This window comes from Passer montanus, unplaced genomic scaffold, assembly GCF_014805655.1.
Source record: "Passer montanus isolate IOZ18808 unplaced genomic scaffold, ASM1480565v1 scaffold105, whole genome shotgun sequence".
Lineage (NCBI taxonomy): Eukaryota > Metazoa > Chordata > Aves > Passeriformes > Passeridae > Passer > Passer montanus.
This window is the reverse complement of record NW_024357059.1, coordinates 1,621,802-1,638,463: the sequence shown is the minus strand read 5'-3', so window position 1 is coordinate 1,638,463 and position 16,662 is coordinate 1,621,802. Positions and strand designations below refer to the sequence as shown.

General features: G+C 38.4%; 1 protein-coding gene across 1 annotated transcript in view; it reads right to left on the bottom strand.

Annotated features, from left to right (window-relative positions):
• Positions 1–15,327, bottom strand: part of TRPM3 (transient receptor potential cation channel subfamily M member 3) — a 373,625-nt gene extending 358,298 nt beyond the window's left edge. The window contains exons 1-2 of the mRNA XM_039719170.1: positions 15,243–15,327; positions 11,094–11,222 (exon numbers count right to left, since the gene is read on the bottom strand). Coding sequence (XP_039575104.1) covers positions 11,094–11,222 — 129 coding nt within the window. The 5' untranslated portion in view covers positions 15,243–15,327. The remainder of the gene's footprint in view (positions 1–11,093; positions 11,223–15,242) is intronic.
• Between the last annotated feature and the right edge of the window lie 1,335 nt (positions 15,328–16,662).

Here is a 16,662-nt window from a genome sequence, read left to right as displayed (position 1 = left end):
TGAAAATCATGTCGTCACACCCCTCTTGCCATGTGCTCAGTGGAGGTCTAATGATCCCAAAGATTCTGGCAGATCCCATTCCAGATGAGGAAATCATAAGGGAGAATGCAGAATATGTACATACCTAAGCCTCTTCCCCTTGATTTTGATAGGGTTCAGTAATCTGTATAATATATGCAGGCTACAAATTTCTTACTGATTTTTTTATAAATAGATATATGTTTGCATTATTAATATTCCTTCATAGATATGACAATTAAGCCCTGGAAAAGAACAAACCCACAAATTACACAAGGGTAATGCTCCATGTTTAGATTTTGATCTTTTCCTGGAAGGGTGCCAGTATTTTAAATCTTCTTCTAAATTTTTGCCCTCTCTATAACATAAATAATGCATATTCTCATATTCCAGAAAGCAAAAGATGCTATTTAATAATTTGGAGAAAAAAAAAATATATATATATATAAAGATCCTACTCACCCCTCATATTCTTGAAAATAAATGCAATATTACTGTAATACTGTTTTAACCACAGCACTTCCTTGCTTGGCAAAACTGCCTATGCAATCTGACCTAGTCTATCGTCTTCTATACTATAGCTTTAATGTTCAGCTATTGGTTTTTTCATTGTTTGGGTTTGTTTTTCTTTTTCTAGAAATACATATGTGCAACTAATTCAGAATTTATTTTCAAAGGATTGGGTAGTTGACATACCTTGATGATTTAAAGACAATCCAACTAGCATTGTGTTTTTTTTCTGGTATTGGGACATCAACTTTGTTCAGTGACAGGACTGAAAGAACGTTTTCCCAGAATTTGCTCTCCATTCACAGAATGGTTTGGGTTGGCAGGGACCTTTTAAAGACCATCTCCTTCCAACACCTTACACTAGACCAGGTTGCTCAGAACCCCACCCAACCTGGCCTCTAACCTTCCGTATCTAGGGGAGTGTTTTGGTCTTTTTTGATATCTGATTTCTTTAAACTTGCATCTTGGCATCTGAGCTTCCTCAAGTTGACTCTAAAATTGGACAGATATTTTTTGTAATCCCAAGGCAATTCAGAGGGTTAAATTAAACTATGTAATGCACTGATGAGTTTTTTCTTTGCAATTAGCCCTCAATAGGGACTCTCTGCACTGGAGAAGAGTGCTACTAGATGAATATTTGTAAGCAGTTCAGCAACAGTGCTTCTAAACACGCTTGCATGAAACACTGTGCAATGTATTCACAGCAAACATATTAAAGCCAAATATGTAAAAACACTTGTTAATGCAGGAATTTTTAATTTATTATATTTAAAGACAGCAAGTAGATCCAGAGAAGAAAATTAGGAAAATTAGGATGCCCTACCACTTGAAATTTTTACTCCAAATTATACAGTAGCTTGATACATGCAACAAAACACAGAACATACGCATCAAAATTAAAATAGTAGGAGAAATTCTAAAGGCTCCTGTATGGCATTTGAAACAAGAATCTTAAACTTTTCTCAGGTCAGTTAGATTAGTTATATTTTTATGCACTAATTTACACTGTTTCTGCCCTTTGCCCATTCCATTAATTCAATGCAATTCTATCGGACTTTTCTTTAAATGTTGAAAATTCCCTTTGGAACACAAGACTAAAAAAAATATTTAAGAGGGAAAAATGTTGCAAGAGAAATAATTTTGGTTTGATATTTTCACAGAATGGAGGAGACCTCTTGGAGATCATGACCTAACCTCCATGCTGAGGCTCAGTCCACCAGGATTTCTGAGAGGATTCTCCTCACCAATATTGCACAAATCATACAGTGATACCCATGCAGCAACAAAGACACCCAGGGAGTGTCTTTACCTCTGAGAACAGCCAGTTTTTTCTATTAAAGCCTGCTTAGTTCAAAAATCGTCATGTAGAAGCGTTTGTATACAGTGGTCAAAACTATTGCTGAACCCTTGGTTAACCTGAACCCTGATGATGAAATCTATAGCAGCAAGTCGCATGACAGCAAACATTTGCCATTAACAGGGGAAATGATGCAACTTTACAAACTGTAGTTTGTATCTAGGAACATTATTGGTATGACTGAGGTGACCATAGCAAAGCAAAGATGTAAATTGTATTTCATTTAGAATACAACAGGGAGTAGAACCTGGAACACAGTTGCCTCCAGAGCCTGATGAAGTTAAACTTTCTGAAATGCTAGGTTCTGCCACTAGCCACAAGGGCCACACATTACTTTCTTCCCTCTGGCTATACAAATGAGGCAGTTTCTATGAGGGCAAAACCTGTAAATCATATTGACTGACATGTGCATTTGGAGTATAAAAAGGCTGAGTTTTATACTTGTCATTTGTACATGCCATGCCCCTTAACGGAGACTCTGAAACACTGCATAAAAATAGAATATAAGACACCTTCCAATGGTTATCATTCTCAACAGGGAAGAGGCACAATGGCTAGAACAGATTATATCTGGCTACACAGTATTGATGTGTCCAAGCTTCTCATCAGGACACAGAACTAAAAACAAGCCACACACCTCTGCTAAGTCTGTGGTTCCTGCTTAGCACTAAAACTTTAAAAAACAATTACTGTTAAGCACGAGTGACTGGTCTATGAAAATGGCTTTAGGGATTTGCAGTGGCTCCTCCCACAAGTACCACAGCACATCCTCTGCAGCATCTAAATTACAGCATATAAGTTATATCAAGGTGCATTCATGTTGCTCAAGATGGACATTTCAAGGCTTTGCCCACATACTTACATTTGGTGTAATCATGTGTTGTCATAATGCTCCACTGCTTATGTTACGCACATAAACCTCCTTTGCCACTTGAACTGTTCATATCTTCCAATTTCGGCTCCTTCATGTGCTCCATTTACAAAATTCTTCTGCTGCCTCCCTGACTAGAGTGACTCTGGTCTCTTCCCAGGAACCATCACATACACAAAAAGCAGAATAGAAGGCAAGATCTCACAACAAGAAAGGATGGGAGCCATCCTCTGCCAGCAGAAATATTGTCAAATGCATTCAGTACTTAAAACCTTTGTTTCAGTAGGAAGATTCAACTAAGTTGTCAAGCTTGGATGACAGTGCCTGCATTTACAATGTCTAGAAATTTATGTAACAGCAATGTAAAGCCAAATATATGTCAGCCTTCAGGACTATTTTTTAATTATAAGTTATTCCACTGTAAGCAGAATACTTAAGAGAAAAGATATACATATGTGGGAGGTTTTCGACATTTTCATGCAAATGACAATCAAAAGGCTGCTTGAGGAACATAAATGCCACACCTTATCCTTACTGTGGTCTCTCTAGTTCTCTAATAAAATTAAACTTTTTATACAGAAGTTTAGTGCAGGACTAAACTTTATCAGTAGTCCTTTGGGAGTCTCAGGACTACTCAGGTAGTCCTGAGATTCCCAAACCAGCCTCCCCAAAACTGAAAATAAAAAAATTAGAAAAAAAAAAAAAAAAAAAAAAAAACCCTAGCTGTTTCTGTTGTAACAGAATTGGACAAAATATTTAGGGCAATAATTTGACGAGATCCAACACAAATTAAGGTTGTTGGATGGACCAAACAGCCTCCCTGGATAAAAAAGGCCAGATTTCTGACTAAAGGGGAAGTGTAACAATATTTTTTTACTCTTCTGCCTGAAATAAAACATCTGATATGACACATAGCAAGAGATTAGATAAACTACAGGACATTAAATCATTAAAGAAAGTCAAAACTACATGGAAGGATAGTTATGAATAAAAACACATTAGACAAGAGGGAGTTTACAAGATTACAAGCAGGTTTTCTGATGTATCATTCTGAAGCACAGACCTATTCCTCAGCTTCATAAATTGCTTTAATATAAAAAGTCTTAGCGGTGCCAGCCACATTTTTAAAAGACAGAATTTTGGAAAGTAGCAGTCACACAGAAGTACCTGGGTGACTATCCATGTTAGCCAGCAGAAAAAAAGATCATTTGGTAGTATAAAGAGTAAGGTTATATGCTCAACAGCTGTTAAGTGACAAGGGGGATTAGATGATTAGACTATATGTCGCCAAGTCCTAGGAGATGTCAATAAATATATCTGGGGAGAGAGAAATGTTGAAATTCTGTATCAGTAAACTGTACTATCTAAACATTTATGAAAAGAAAATGGGGTGAAGGGTGGAGAGAGGATTTGCTTCTTTTAGAGTCAGAACAAAGAAGGGCTTTTGAGTTAGAAAGATGCCTGAAGAATGGAGAAGTAGACAGAGCAATGCAGAGACACCTTCCACAATTTCAATAAATTTTGGCCTCTTTGGTTTCAGGGCAGACAACTGGAAGTTGCTGAGGTTTTGTCCACATTAAACAAGATTTAGGCAGGTGATGTCCTCTAGGAGGTCTCTAAAAGACATCTCTAATCATAACAAGCATTTCCTAAAAAATCCTCCAAAGAGATAAAAACAAGCTTGTGTAAGTGAGCTCTTGAGCCTAAGATGAATCATAGTGTAGATGTTAAAATGACTAACAGACACAAATTTGCTAAAGCATGATTGCACAGTTATCTATCATCTGGAAACTGATAAGGAATTTTCTAAGTCCCCTCCAGATTGTTACTGGATGCATCTTAGAACAAATGAGAGTTGAGACTGCATTTCTCTCATGCAGCAGCCCTTTTTCTCTTGGGATATGTAGCACAGCTCCAGGTATTCAAGGACACACATGCTCAACACAATGCCAGGCTAAGTATTTTTGACAAAGGCAATTTTTGCACAATGTAGACTGTAAAGTCATACAGTGCAACTATATTAGCACAAAGTACGGCCAAATTCAGAAATGGCAAATAATTTCTGAATTTCTTTCTTCTGAGTGTTTAGATCCTACTAGTATTGATCTGACAAACCAGCCTTATGCTTCACTTCCAGGTACTATCCTGACTAAGCAAGAACAGCGCAATGGGCTTGTAGTAACTCACTGAGAATGCAGCTAAAGAGGAACAAAAATCCTCCAAGCATCATGGCAGGAAGATGTTGCTGTAGTCACACACAGAACTTCATGAAATAGATAATTTCCATCTGAGAAAATAATCTCCATCACAAAAGAAAATTCAATGAAGCTCTGCAGAAGTCCAGCACCTGCAGTGAAGTAGAGCACTTTTAACAGCAAAAAAAGCCAGAAGAAATGATAGGCAAGAGACTTTGAAATCACATTCTGCACATATGTCCCTTGAAACCCAGAAGACTAATATTTGTTCTCCCACATTGCTTAGACAGACTATTTCCACGCTCTTTCTGAGAGCTCTGTTCAAGACTTATTTGCAAGCCAGGAGCTGTTTTCCAACAAGGCTGAAACAAAACTATTTATTACTATGGGCTATAATCTAATCTTGTATATCGACGTGTGTGAATCAGTTCTCATGTGACATTGTCAAGTGGAATTACATTTAAAAGGAAAATTTTATGCAATATACAAAAATCAGGTATACACTTTACACTGCACACACTCAAGTAAGATTCATTCCAACAGAAATACTCTGATTCAGAGTTGAATAGCCTAAACATTTGACTTGACATTGAGCTCTTTCTTCATTCTAAAAATTTTTGTTTCTAAGTCCATTTGCTGCAATAGGTAGCCAGTACAATTTATGCATGTCTTAACTGTGTGTTTTTCTACAACAGTAACGAAAGATCTCAATTTTTTTTTTGCCAATTTTCCTCAGACACATCCCACAGTGTCTGGCAAATGGATGACTGTGTTCAACAAAATTTCAGTTCTCTTTGTGGAGAGAAAATAGCCATGAGACAAGCCCTTCAAATATATAAATATTTTTTCCCTTCTCTCCCAAAAGCTTTTTTGAAAGGGCAAACCTAGGTATATGTTGAGAACAGATTAACTGGAATTTCTTCTCTTTTGTTGTTTACATCTGTTGACAGATTCCAAATTCATTAGGGAATCCTGTCATAAATATTTCCAAGGTTACAAATGAAAAACTAATAACAGTATTTATCAAGAGTAAGTTTTTCTTTAAGCACTTTTTAAAATAAGTTCTAAGTTGCATTTACTTCTGTAACATCCACACCCTTTAAATTTACTGACTCTGAAATCCACAAAAATAATTTTTGAATTATCATGTTTTAAAATATATTTTAATTATTATTCCCTTTCCTAATTTCATCTTACCTCTCTGGGGGTAACAATTCAGCAGTTCAATTATGAGATCTCTTGCAATGAAATAAGGCAAATGATTAGGCCAGAATTTCTGACTTCTCACATTCCTCATGCCATGTTGAAGTAGGCAAAGAAAAAGCATATCATCATCTGCAAAAAAACATTCCTAAATGCAATGAGAAAATAGTGGTGCTTGCCTTGAACTTTAAACTAACTGATATTAAGACTATTATAGCTCAGAGCAGTTTTTAAGAAATCAAGAGCTGGTTGCTGCAACTTGGCATCAAAAAAAAAAAATTGTAAGTGACTTTAAATGTCCTATTTATTCCATATTGCATTAGCCCTCCAGGAGTCTTAGAGGAACCAACAGGATGCATTCCTAATGTACCAAGTCACTGCTTAAAATTTGGGGATGAACAACAAGTTCATTCTTCAGTGAGAACCATAGCTGCCCTGACCTGTGACTTTTTCAAGAATAAAACAGTTCATGCTGTTGATGTGTGTAAAACAGTTTACAAGTTTCACATGTATGAAAGCCCAGAGCAGTCTAAGTGCATCAGATGCCAAATGTACCTCATATACACAAGCCACTTTTGAAAACACTTGCTTTCTAGCAGATCTATCACGTATGTGCTAGATTCCTTACCTGCATGTGTACCCAGATATGCTGGATCTCTGAATGGAAAAATAGCTGTGGGATATCTAAAAAATACCATAAAAACAAAGAAATTCCACTGAACATGGACAGGCGGAGGCAAGTAGAATACTTCCCAGGTAATTGTTAGCTATTCTTTTCATATCCACTTCATTATGCACTGAATCAGCTGTTTGTCCATTACCAGCCCTTAACACAAATTTTAAGTGCTGTGTGAATAAATACACAGCTATCACACTAACAGTATGTTTCCAGCAGAATCAACATTTTAACAGCTGATTTAGCTCATAAAATTTGAGATTTATCATCTCCCTATCTGGCAGCAGAGCATTGATTTCTCTTTAAGGGGAACATCAAGATCCAGAGGCCTGGCAATTACAGCAACTGAAGTTCAGCCATTAATAAAACAAATTAAGAAAACACTTAAGGATTTTAATAGAGTGAACCTGAGACCATACTCTCAGTGGTTTAGTTCTGATTATGATGGTATGGGCACCTCATCTACTCAGATTACTGGAACAATGAAAGATCCTCAGTTTTCTCAATTTAACTTAAGTGTTCCTTTATCATCCACTCTACTAAGAGAGCTGCAAGTCGAACACCCATCCCAATAAACAGCATAGCAATAAACCAGGATCTCCCTGGCTGCCTGTAGTAACAGCATCATATGCAGCAGGGTCATTAGCAGAGGAGGCACAATCAGCTATACCTTTCTAATGCTACATTACTAAGTGAAGAAAAACACTCTTCTGAGATGGTAGGATTTTTTTTTTAGATTCGCTGCCAATAGGAAATTTAAAATATTTTAACCTTTATGCAAATGGAACACACCTTGTATTTCCAGCACAAAACAGAAGATTACCCTCAAAATCATGACACTAAATAATATTAACTATGAGAGTAGTTCTATCAGAGACCATCTCACTTTTTGACCGGAAATGAGAATCATTTACTATCCTGTTACAATGCCAAATGAGCAGCTGGAAATGTCCTTATACAAATTCGTCACTATATTTTTCTGACCTTTGCCAGAAGTTAAAAAATAAATAAAGAAAAGAGATAAAAACCAGACAGAACACATATTTGGACAGGCACCTTTTTTAAGCCTTGCCTACAGTTTCAATATTAAATGGCTTGTTTTATGTCATAAGACCCCCAGCTAGGCATAGGAGTAGCAGATCTTTTCATTTTTCAGTTCTGGCAGGTACAACTTGCCTGACTCAGAAAGAGCCAGGTACCAGTTTGAGCATCATATTAACTATACTGCTGTTTCTAAGAAAATGAAACAAAGGAGGAAAGGCTGTAAGAACAAAAAAAAAAAATAAAATTCGTGGGTAGGAGATATTGCGGTAAAGAGACATTGCTTAAGGCATCCTGTACTTGTCTATAGATAAGAAGTCAAATTAAAAAGTGGGATGAGCCCATCAATGCTTCTCACTTTAATAGTACTTCTGCTTATTCTTCAAAAATAGCAATATATAAATACATCCTTATGACTCATCTTTCAAAAATACTTTGTATGCATATCTGTATACACACATTCATACACACACACACACATATATATATATATGAAAATTGGAGTGGGAAGAGAAAAATATGCATAGAGATGGTAGTCTCAGTGTTGCAGAGAGTCTGAAGGAAAGAATAGGATAGCTAACTCATGCAAAGAACAGTCCAGGAAAGGCACACACAGACAAACCACTGATTTCCAAGAAAAACCTGACATTTTTAAAATACAATTAATTCCTTGAAAGGGACACTGAACTGTGGGAGTTTCAGACAGTCCTTTGAGTGACAAAATATAAAATGGAGGGAAAAGTAATTATGTCAAGAAAAGAGAAGCACAAGAATATTTTGGTGAGTGCAAAAAGCAATCTACAGAAGCTGGATGAGCTACACTTTTTCTTAAGCCAAATTAAGTCATCATGCATAGGAATCTGATTTCCTCTTTGAATTAGAAACCCCTCCAAAAGCATGCAGCAGTGAGGATGTTTGGTTTTATCCTTCCCCCTTTTCAAGAAAACAGATTAAATAGTTAAAGCAAACTTCTGCTTAACAGACATTTTTGTACAAAGCTTCTACTTTGCTATGGCTCTCTCATTGAGGCACCACAAGGAAAGAGCAATGCTGCACTCAGTAAGTTACAGGTATGCAAGTAGTAACTTGTGCTTATACCTCATAGACATTGTTTATTTGGCATGCAGTAATTACTTTGTGACTGCAAGGGGGAAAAAATCCAAACCAGCATCTCTGTAGCCTAGAAACATCTTGTTCATAACAATGAGAAAAACCCTTTATAAGCCAAACCTTGATCAACCAAAATCACACGTGTTTCTTTACTGAATTAAGATCCAACACTTATTTGATAATCTACTAATGGAAGGATATTCATTAGTTATGTTTTGAATAATATCCTTCTATGATTTGCAATTTTGCTAGTAGTACTCTCTGTAAACCACCACAGAAAACCCACATTATTAACAGCACTGTGTCTCACTTAATGAAACCACTTTCTTCTGTACCATTAAGACTGTTGTGCATTGCAACCCACCTCTTGTATTCTGCATTTTCCTAATTACTCAGCTTAGATTTTCAGCAACTGTAGGCAGCGTAACTGTTTGTAGTCAAGTAATGTCACCCTAGCTGGAATATGAGATGGCTTCTATACTGTCACACTCCAACACTGACAGTGGACTAAATTATTACTGCTCTATTTGCATCAAGAGGTGCCTGATGCAACAGGGTGAAACAAGACATCTCAAATGGCCTCTCCGTACTCCAGAGAAATAACTACCTTAACTTTTAGTAAGGTTGTCAAATCTGCTTACAGAGAACAATCATAACTAAGGAGCCTGACTTCTTAATGGCTTATGTAAACTAATTTTATGAACCCATAACAGCTTTATAGTACCCCTAGACTTTCACATTCTTATATTTAAAGGTTTTATATGCTCAGCATGAGAACATATCACACCAAATTCAAACACATTGTGTCAAAAATGAATTTGAGACTTTTTAGCTCTTGCCCACATGGGTTGAAAATTCAAATTCTGATTCAATTGTGTTTACATACAACACAGCACCTGTGTTCTTCCATTGTCAGTGTAAGAGATTGACAGATGTCTTTTAATAATAACTTTTAAAATAACTCTCTAATACCTAGACATGAGGGAAATGCTTACTCAAAACCACGAAACACATCTAAAACCAAAAGATTGCCATCTTCAAAACAGTTATATTGAATCAAATGCAGCCCTGTCACAATTTTGATAACTGAATGGGAGAACAAATAAGTTAATGCTGTGAGGTGAATCTCACTGCATCCATCCTCACTGCTGAGCTCATTAAAGTCTCAGTTGCCTGCCTCATTGCCTCAATAGTTTTCCAATTGACTCCAAGTTTCATTTACAACTTCTGACACTACTATAGTCTTACTCATTTCCTATGACAACTTCTTGACAGCACAGAGCTTCCTTCCAGGCCCTTTGAAATTCTAAGTCATCCAGTCACAGGTATTTCCTCTCTTGTGTCCTATTCTCTTGAGAGACCACTAGCAAAATTACCTGGGAGCACATCTGACTGTTAAGAACTTCTGGTGTCCAGGAAACCTTTAACGGCAAAAGTTAGCTTACACTGCAGAAGCAGGGAAATCTGAATGAGTAAAGCTACTACAGATTTGGACTCTCCATGATAACAAGCTTCAAAATAAAAAGAGCAAATAGTGAAACTTATTCTAACTCATCAGCTTTTCCAATGAGAAAGCAATTTCAGCATTCCAGGTTAGAGTCACCTTAGTTCTGCTTTTAAACTACTTGGCTGCATCCCTACAAACCTATGGGGCCTAATGAGATTCATCTGACCATACCCAAAGAGCTGGCTGGCACCATCACAAAGCCTTCCTCGATGATTGTGGAGTCTTGGGAACCCAGAAAAGTCTCAGCTGACTGGAAACTGGAAACTTTGTTCTGATTTCCAAAAAGATCAAGAAGGAGGCCTCTGGAAACTACAGGCTCTCAGTCTCATTTCAGTGCCTGGTAAAACCATGGAAAAGATTATTATTTTGAAGATATTGAGGAGGTGTTGAAAAAACACTGGGAGGACAACACAGTCACCAGAGACAGCCAGCACATCTTCATTAGGGGGAACTCCTGCTTATCAAAACTGACTTCCTTCTACAACAGGATAACCCACTGAGTTGATCTAGGAAAACCAACAAAGGCAATTTTTCTGGACTTCAGCAAAGCCCTGGAAACTGTCTCTCCTCCTAGACCAGACGTCCAGAAGACAGCTGAACATTACCTGATGAGTCAGCAATTGGTTCATGGGTTGAGCATCAAGGGTTGTGGTGGTTGAGGTGACATCAGACTGGAATCTGCTCATTAGCTGGTCTCCAGAGGGCTCCTTCCTCAGCCCACTTCTCTTCAACATCTTGGACAAAGGATTCAAAGGCATACTTAGTTTGCCAATGACTCTGACCTGGAAGGTTAATGTTAATTCCCTTAAGGGTAGAGAAGTCCTGCAGAAAGACCTCAAGAAATTAGTGAGCTGAGCAATCATCAACTATATGAATGTGCTGGATTCTGTACCTGGCATGAGACAACCCTGTCTGTGCACACAGACTGGGGAATGAGAGGCTGGAGAGCAGTGCTGCAGAAAGTGACCTGGGAGTCCTTGTCAATGGCAAGTTGAATGTGAGCCAGCAGTGCCCTGCCAGCCAGGAGAGCCGAGCATGTCCTGGGGGCATCAGAGACAGCATCACCAGCTGGGCAAGGGAGGGGATTGTCCTGACCTGCTCTGCTCTGGGGTGGCCTCACCTCGAGTGCTGGGGGCAGCTTTGGGTGCCACGACATGAAACAGACATTAGTGAGCATCCAAAGGAGGGCAAAGAGGATGGTGAAGAGTCTGGAGGGGAAGCCATATGAGGGGTGGCTGAGGTGCCTTGGTCTCTTCAGTCTGGGGAAGACGAGACTGAGGAGAGATCTCTTAAACATCTTTATAAGAGGAAATGAAGAGGCAGGCACTGATCTCTTCACTCTTGTGACCAGTGAGAGGACTCAAGAAAACCGCAGGAAGCTGTGTCAGAGGAGGTTTAGGTTGGGTATCAGGAAATGCCTTATTTTACTCAGAGAGCTGTTGAACACTGGAACAGACTCCCCAAGAAAGTGGTCACAGCATCAAGCCTGAGCTCCAGAAATTTTTGGACAATGCTCTCAGGCACATGGTGTGATTCTTGGGATCTCCTGCAAAGGGCCAGGAATTGGACTCGATGGTCCTGATGGGTCCCTTCCAACTGAGTATATTCAATTAATCACTCAGGAGAAATACTTAGAAAATAAGAGAGAATAAATAGCTGTAATGAATTAACATATTATCATCAAGTGCTTTTTCTTATTACAGTATTTCTGGAGAGCAAGCACTTATAATCTGGCAATAATAAGCAGAAACTTTTCATTTGCTTTTTTATTTAGACAAAACATTAATTTTATTTTCCTTTCACCTCTGCAGTCACTGTGATTCACAGGGTTTCATAACATGTCAGTTTTTCTGCACTTCACAGTAAACTTTAAAAAATTGCAACAGGAGATTACCTATTTTGAATACTCTCCACGAAACACTTCCATTATGTCATTAAAGCAATTATGTTATCTAAAAGCAAAAAGAACATAAGAATACCAGGAAAAAAATGCCTATACCAGGAAATAATAAGACTCTTCTTCTTTCCACAGTCATTTTGAAATGTCACAGGATTGTTGAAATGCTGCTTCATCAGAAGAAATAAATTATGTTTGGAAAGAGTTGCTTTCAGCTACACAGAAAACAGGTTATAACAGAACAAATCTATCACTGTCCAGCCAATGTTAGACTAAGTTGTGCGAGTTAAAATGTGCTCCTGCTTTCATAACCAATATTACCATCCCCAATAGATTAAGAAGTACTTCTCTGTATTATGTTGTGATGAATAAAACATCTCATAAACCTAATATAAATTCCAAAAGCCTACATACATGCCTCACAGTAGCTGCATCCTATGGCAAAAACAAAATCATAGAGAAAAAAAAAAAGTGAAAGGTAAAATTGTCCCCTTATCTAGACAGAAGTTTTCATGTTCTGTGTCACGGGTCTAGAGCTTTCTCATCTCCTTACACTGTTTTGGGGTTTTTTTCTTCTTTTTTCTTGCTTCTAAGTGTTGTCTGTAATTTAAAGATATTTCTCTTTTTAATTAATTCCATTATTTTCAAGGACCTGAGCTGGTGTATAGAAAGATAACAGATAAAGAACCCTACAGGAAAGCAAGCCTTCAGAAGGCTGTTTTGCCTTTTGTGGATTGGTCATGGACAACAGCACCTCCTACATCAGCAATTCTCAGGCTCACAAGTTTATCCACATCCAGCATACAGCTGCAAGTGCTCAAGATTTTAAAGAAGTCTAATGATTCTGGATATTCTGGAAATCAATCTCTTAATAAAAATAAAAAGGGAGGTCAGCCACCACTTAAAAATCATCAGGACCCAAAGAAGTAAATCAGATAAAGCCAGAAATCCCCAATTACAAATATTTTTTAAATTCTGCTCATGAAGATTGACTCTATCATTCTAATTATTAAACAACCACCTTCTTTTGAAATACATGTACTTTCATTTCAGATACAGAATAGGCTATACATTAATAATTAATGATTATTATCTCCATAAGAAAGGAAGAAAAAGAGCAAAATAACTTCAGTCTTTGGGATTTTCTTACATGCTATGCCTTCAATATAACATTCCTTTATGTCTTTTCAGGGGAGACAACTAGATGAGAATTGTGGAAATTGAACTACTGTTCTGTTATTTTAATGAGAATTCATTTCCCCTCTTCATTTGGTTTAGGACTTTTTTTTCCTGATTTTCTTATCTTTAGTGCTAAAAATCCCATTATAGCTCTGCAATGACTTGCATTGCATATGACTGCAATCAGCATTATTACACTCTGCTCTACCAGGTACAGAATACTACTCTTGAAAGGTAAAGTCATAGAATAAATTGGCATGGATGGGACTTCTGAGGGCTGTCTTACATAAGCATTTTCCCGGATTATTTAAATCCAAAATCTGAAATTTTTCCTTCAGAACAAAATTAGCTATTTCAAAATCACTTCATACTAATCATAGAGGTTTATGAACGTTTGTCCAGCATCAGGCAGTACTAGGATATTATTCTCTATTAGAGAATATCTTAACAAAAATGTTAACAGGAAAGCAAAAACATTTTCATTTCTGATAATAACCTGATCCCTAAAATCATAATGAATTATTAACCTTTAAAAATCATACTACTTAACAGACTAGTCCACATATGCACCAAAAAGTAATGCATAGAACATAACTTTTTTCCCACCACCACTAAAGGAGCAAACACAAGATCAATTATTCAGACAAGTATTTAGGACTGGTCTATTACAGGAAGTTTCTTGACAGGTTTCCTCACTGGAGGCCAGCCACAGGGAGACACTAGGCAATATATTCAGGAGAAATTCTAAAAAAAGGCAACCTCATATATAAGTTCAGGAAACCTCACTTGAAGTGAAGTTTAAGTAGTCATACTTTCTACCTTTATTACTAAATCATCCAAATAAGCAGTCAGGAAAAGTGCTGCTCATCCATGGCATGCAGAAACAAATGTAAAAAACATGAGAGCACTCTGCTATGTACTATATAAAAATTTTTAAAACCACTTTAAAGTTGCAGAAATTAAGAAGAAAGAAGCATCTGCCTAAAATAAAAGCTAGACAAAATGTACAATTTGTCACACATGACAATTTGTTCATGCACAGGATTAGTTAGTCTCCCTTCTGCTACCAAGAACTTAAAAAATTAACAACAAAAATAAATATTTCCTTCAGAGACAGCATGTTATTTTCCATCTTACAGTATTAACAAATTATTCTACCGGTCCTTGCCCTGGGCTTGAACTACCATTTTTATTTTTCCTAAGTGTGTTTTCACATCTGATAATGAGGGTAGGCATGCTTCTAAGATTTTCAAGCAGACAAAGTGTAAGCAACAGTTACTATCTGTTCTAGTGAGCATCTTGTAAATTAGTTCTCAAAGGACTTTCTGATGTAGATTTACACAATCCCAAGGTAACTCAGGCTGGCAGGGACTTGGGGAGGTATCTAGTTCCAGCTGCTGCTGATAGGGACAGATCAGGTGGCTCAGGGCTTCACCCAGTTGGGATGTGAAACCCCCAAGCCAGGAAAAAGCCCACTTTCCCCCAGCCCTGGCTCCACCACTACTCCACCCCCACCAGTACATCATCCCACCCAGACTACAATGCCACAGCCCAGCTACAGAAGCCTGGCTACAGCAAAGGCAGTTGGCATCCACTGCTCTCCTCTCATCCCAACTACATTGCAGAAGGCATGAGGGCTGGATCCTGCACGGCTGGTCCTTGGTAAATCCTTACTCACTGTTTCCTGTCGCTGTCAGCTCCTTCAAGTGCCCAGATGTGGGTTCCAGGAGGTCTCCTTCCTTGGTTTTACCTCAGGCTGATGACCAGCTTTTCTCCTCCTCCAGCCAAATCAGTGAGTGCAGAGGCCCAGCAGACATGGGTGGTGAGGACCTGCCTTATCTATGTCTGCTGTCACTGCATCACCTTCACCTACAGGGATCCTGATAGGAAGACCATTGTACATCAAGGAGTCAGTGATCCACACACCAGGTAATCTGAGTACACCCTGGCTTGTGCTGTGTTGGACTGCACACATGACTTGGCCTTCAAGCCACACTGTGCCACACAAATTCCTTGATTGCAGGACAAACTCATTTTAGGACAGGGGCACGCAGACACCTCCCCCTCATCACCAGCAATTACAGCACCTGCGCCACCATGCCTTCATCCAGAACTGCAGCAATAAATTCTTGTAAGAACATTGTTTCTTCTTGCCAGCAGAAAGTAGCTCAAATATATTTCAGCTATTGTTTGGAAAAAAATTATACAATAGCTAAAATGAGCAAACAAGTCAGCCTTGTATGGACAGGGTCACAGTGTGCTTTTCAAGCACCATCCAGTGACAAAATGTTTTCCTTAACCTCCAGCAATCTCCTGGATGACTGGTTCTGTGATGTATTACATTTCCCAAAGAGGATGGAGGTGTTCAGAGAAAGCTCCATCTGCCTCCTTACCCTGATCAGTGATCTGTAACACATCCCAAAACACTCAACAAACCCTCCTCTGACCCACAAGCTCTACACTGACCTGAGCCCTACACATCTGAGCTGCTCCTCCACATGAAGGACAGCCCTATTACTCCTCTTCCCTGTCTGCCTCTCCTGAAGGGCTTGTCTCCATCAATCACAGCACTACCACACCACAGGTATCCCAGCAATGCTGCAGCTCTTGCCCCTGCTGCTCAAATCCCAAGCACTGTGCAGACAGGTACACACTCTGCACCCTTACTTCAACATGCCCAAGCTTTGCCTTGTCCCTCCCACACCCTGTACTTTTGCTTTCTGTCCTTGCTCCACCATTTTATCATAAAACTCAGGGCTGTAATGTGCCTCCCACATCACTGCTAAATTAACAGTCTCCTCACCAGACTAGCCAGCCTCATGGCAAAGGTGCTTTTGCTATCATAAATGAGAAAGGGAAAGTGACATCAGATTTATCAAATTCAAAAATACGAAATTCAGAGGTCAAACTAAATTTTGTTCAATCTGCTCCATAACAAATCTGAAATTCAGCTCTTTACTCAGTCGATTACACCTGTATATACAATGTTCTTCACCCACATACAGAGTTCTGTTCTGCCATAAAGGGACAGATTACTTCTTCTCAGTCATTTGTACTCGCACATTGTACATCTGATTCTCAGCATCCAAGACAGGACC